Source organism: Populus euphratica, unplaced genomic scaffold, assembly GCF_000495115.2.
Source record: "Populus euphratica unplaced genomic scaffold, PopEup_1.0 scaffold445.1, whole genome shotgun sequence".
Classification (NCBI taxonomy): Eukaryota; Viridiplantae; Streptophyta; class Magnoliopsida; order Malpighiales; family Salicaceae; genus Populus; species Populus euphratica.
The window spans coordinates 124816-128780 of NW_011500123.1; the positions used below are offsets into that span (position 1 = coordinate 124816).

General features: G+C 30.3%; 1 protein-coding gene across 1 annotated transcript in view; it reads right to left on the reverse strand.

Annotated features, from left to right (window-relative positions):
• Nucleotides 1–721, reverse strand: part of LOC105110178 (beta-galactosidase 16-like) — a 7461-nt gene extending 6740 nt beyond the window's left edge. Inside the window, exons 1-3 of the mRNA XM_011005128.1 lie at nucleotides 501–721; nucleotides 124–219; nucleotides 23–33 (exon numbers count right to left, since the gene is read on the reverse strand). Coding sequence (XP_011003430.1) covers nucleotides 23–33; nucleotides 124–219; nucleotides 501–665 — 272 coding nt within the window. The 5' untranslated portion in view covers nucleotides 666–721. The remainder of the gene's footprint in view (nucleotides 1–22; nucleotides 34–123; nucleotides 220–500) is intronic.
• Between the last annotated feature and the right edge of the window lie 3244 nt (nucleotides 722–3965).

Genomic DNA, 3965 nt, shown 5'->3' on the forward strand with positions numbered 1-3965 from the left:
CCTTACCAAGTCCGCTCTTCCACTGAAATAAAACTGCAACGAATAGGGTATGAAATGGTCACTCACCACTACAGTCGATCAAACGAAAATTAAAAGGGGCCTTACACACGCGCAAGGAGCTACCTGCCCTTGTTGTGGCTCGTGCAGGTTCCAAAACACATAGGTCTGTATAACGTCTATGCCTCCAGCCTTGGCTTTGGAAATCAATGATGACCACATCTGCAAACAGGAACAGTATCATGGGATTTATCATCATAGAACTGCAGACAACCCAGCTTTATCTTTTCTTAAATGAAACGCATCCGTGGGAGAAAGGAAGAGAAGAGATTAAGTGAAACGTCCTCGACTTACGGTAAAGGTGGGAGATAGAGGAATGAAGGGCCACAAAGAAATAGATAAAGGCCATGCTTGTTGAACAACTATAGCCAAAACAGACTAAAAAGAAGAAGAAAAGCAACATATGTATCGCAAGTACATGAACAGAACAGTGAGATACGTACATCAGGAGTGCTGCGAGAATAGTGGATTGAACCAGAAAAGAGAATCTTGTGTTGGCCATTGATGATCAAGGATCTTCCATCGTAGGTTACGTTCCCTCCACGGACTGTGCCCGTCGCCGTCCATAGCAGCAATATTGCAGTAAACCAATAGAGCATGCGCACCATCTTCTAAATATCTAGTTATTAATTTAGTGACCTGATGCTTCTTCTTGGTGATCACACACCCGAGTCTCCAGCTTGCACCTCTTTATATACAGTCTCTTACGAAACTATACTGATAAATACTGATCTCAACTGCCTTTGAGATAGCGTAGCCTTAAAAAATGTAACCTACTTCCCTCCCTCTCTTCATAACTGCTATTTTGCTACGGGTCAAAACCAAGGTTATAAATATATAGAAACAAATGTGAGTAAAAAACAAAAAAAATAAAATTGGAGAATGACGTGCCCTTAGATATTGAAATTACTAGTAAGGAACGTCACTGATAAAAAAGAAAGAGAAAGATTCAAATCATGGAGAGAAAACAGGAAGGAGCAATCCAGAATGTGGACTGTTTAATTGACGATGATGAACGTGGGATGTCTATGCTTTAACTTGCGTTGACTGCTTCAGAGTTTCTGCAATGTTCATCCACGAAATAGGAAATAGCAACTAGCCAGTTCAGGCACTGCTTCTCTCTCTCTCTGCATTAATTTTCTTTTCCTTTTTATAAGAGCATGGATATTAATATTTTTGGATTTTAATGCGGATTTGCTCGGTTTGTTTCCAATTTAGTTTGATTTTACTTGTATTATCCACCAACTAATTATAGGAAATATCGAATGATTCATGGTCCTTAACTTTTATGTGTATATACAGAGTACATGTATGCCCTCTTGGAGTTTCTATCTTCCTAATATACGAGCATTTACTACCACTGTTCTATTAATAGTTCTATTACTATAATTGTGATGAAGTGGAGCAACTACTTCCAACAGGGATCCAGGGCTTGAAACCTCGAACTTGGCTACTTTGCATAGCCAAGGATATGCTTAGAACTTGCATAACCTTGCATAGCCAAGGATATGCTTAGAACTTGTGCCAATATACAACTTAGAAATAATTTGATGAAAAATTAAGTCATTAATGTTGTGCTATACTTATCATTAATGGAGATTCTTGTTAAAATATTTTTATAGAAAGTTATGAGTTGTTATATCACGTGCATTATTAGTGGAGATATTGACTTTTATTAGTGGAGATATTGACTAGAAAAGTGATGCCTATGCTATGTAAAAGAAATAATATGTGAATAGAAAAAAAAAAAACTATACCATAAAAAAAGAAGGTGTAATTAATAGAAAAAACCTTGGATAAAAAGAGGAAGGTGCTTCATTGCTCATATAAACAGTAAATACCATAACTAGAATTATTGTTTCTATTATAACTATTACAGTAAGTAAACAAAAAAAAAATCAAAATAGAGTGTAATTAATAGAAAAAAACTTGGATAAAAAGAGAAAGGCGCTTCATTGTTCATATAAATAGTAAATATCATAAAAATTTTCAAATATTTTAGATATATAACATGTAGCAAGACAAAAAAAAAATCATTATAAGAAAAAGTTCAGATCTCATGAACTTCTTTTGATATTATTATTAAATCTGAAAATACAATCATTTCATAATTTTTTTCCATCCAAATAATTTTTTTTATCAATGTATATCTTGCTTATCTTAGCAAATACAAGATTTTTAACTAGAATCATTGTTTCTATTATAACTATTATAGTAAGTAAACAAAAAAAAAATCAAAATAGTATGTTCATACTTTATGTGTGATTGAAAAAAAAATCATAAATAAAATAAATTCATATTCAAAATATATTTAAAATTGTTAAGAATAAAAAGATAATTTAAGTTGAATTTTCATGAACAATTTATTATTAGTATTATTATTTTCAGATACATAATATATAATAATTGAAAGAAATACAAATAAAAATTTATAATAATATTTAAGAACAATATCAAAACTGAAAAGTAAGTGAATTTAGTAATAATTTTTAGAGTGCAAAAAAAAAACATAGAAAAAAAGACAAAAAGGAGATAGGCTATAAACATATATAGGGAATTTTTCAGACTTTATTTTATCTAAAAACAAATACTAAGAAAACTATATATACCATCTTTTCAAATATCATTAGCTATTTGATTAGCACTCCATCATATGTCAAATATTTTTTTTCAATAAAAAAATTAAATATATAACATTTCCCTACATGTTTTTTTACATAAAAAATCATAAATGTAAATAAAAAAACTTATACATTTATCTAATAAAATAAATATAGAACCATATATACTAATAAATGAAAAAAAGGTTATTTATGTAAACTAAAGATAAAAATACAATAAAAAAATCAAATATATAACATTTCCCCACATGTTTTTTTACATAAAAAATCATAAGTGTAAATAAAAAAACTTATACATTTATCTAATAAAATAAATATAGAACCATATATACTAATAAATGAAAAAAAGGTTATTTATGTAAACTAAAGATAAAAATAGAAAACTCAAAAGACAAGTATACATTAAGATATTTGAACTTGTAAAATGGGTATGTTTATCAACAATAATTTTTTTATTTAATCAAATGATAATAAAAATATACATGTATTAAAAAAACTAAGAAAAATAATGTTTTAGACCAAAATTGAGTTTTTTAAAATTTTAAAAATGGAAGGGACCTAATTTTATAGTTTGAAAAATATGATTACTAAATTGAACATTGTGCCAAAAAAATAAAAAACAAGATCTATCTCTTTTGTGTTTTGAATTGTGATCCTCTATCTTTCATTTTTTTTTCCCTTTCTAAATAATTTTAGCTAAATTAGCTTTCAATTAGGTCCTTAAAGAGAAAAAAAAAACTTATGAACAAAGTGATTCCACGGTATCCACAAGTATGTGTCTACTAGGGGTGTTCATTTTCGGTTCGGTTCGGTTTTTATCAAAAAAAGTAACCAAACTGGAAAAAAAAATTGAAAAAAAAAAAACCGAAACCGAATCGAAACCGGGTCAAACCGACCGGTTTCGGTTCGGTTTGGTTCGGTTTTTTAAGGGAAAAACCGGTTCAAATCGGTTTGGCTCGGTTTTTCTGGTTTGGCTCGGTTTTTCCCGGTTTTGCCTCGGTTTTCTCAGTTTTCTCGGTTTTTCCGGTTTGGCTCGGTTTTGGCTCGGTTTTTTTTCCAGTTTCGGTTTGGTTCGGTTTTTCAGTTTTTTGGTTATAAAACCGAAACCGAACCGAACCGGCTGGTTTTTTCAAAATTTTAATCGGTTTAATCGGTTTTTTTTTCGGTTCGGTTTTTTCAATTTTCTTTTTCCGGTTTTCTCGGTTTAATCGGTTTTTTGGTTTTTTTGAACACCCCTAGTGTCTACAATGCTATGGAAACAATATTTCCCTTGCCTTTAGAGTATTT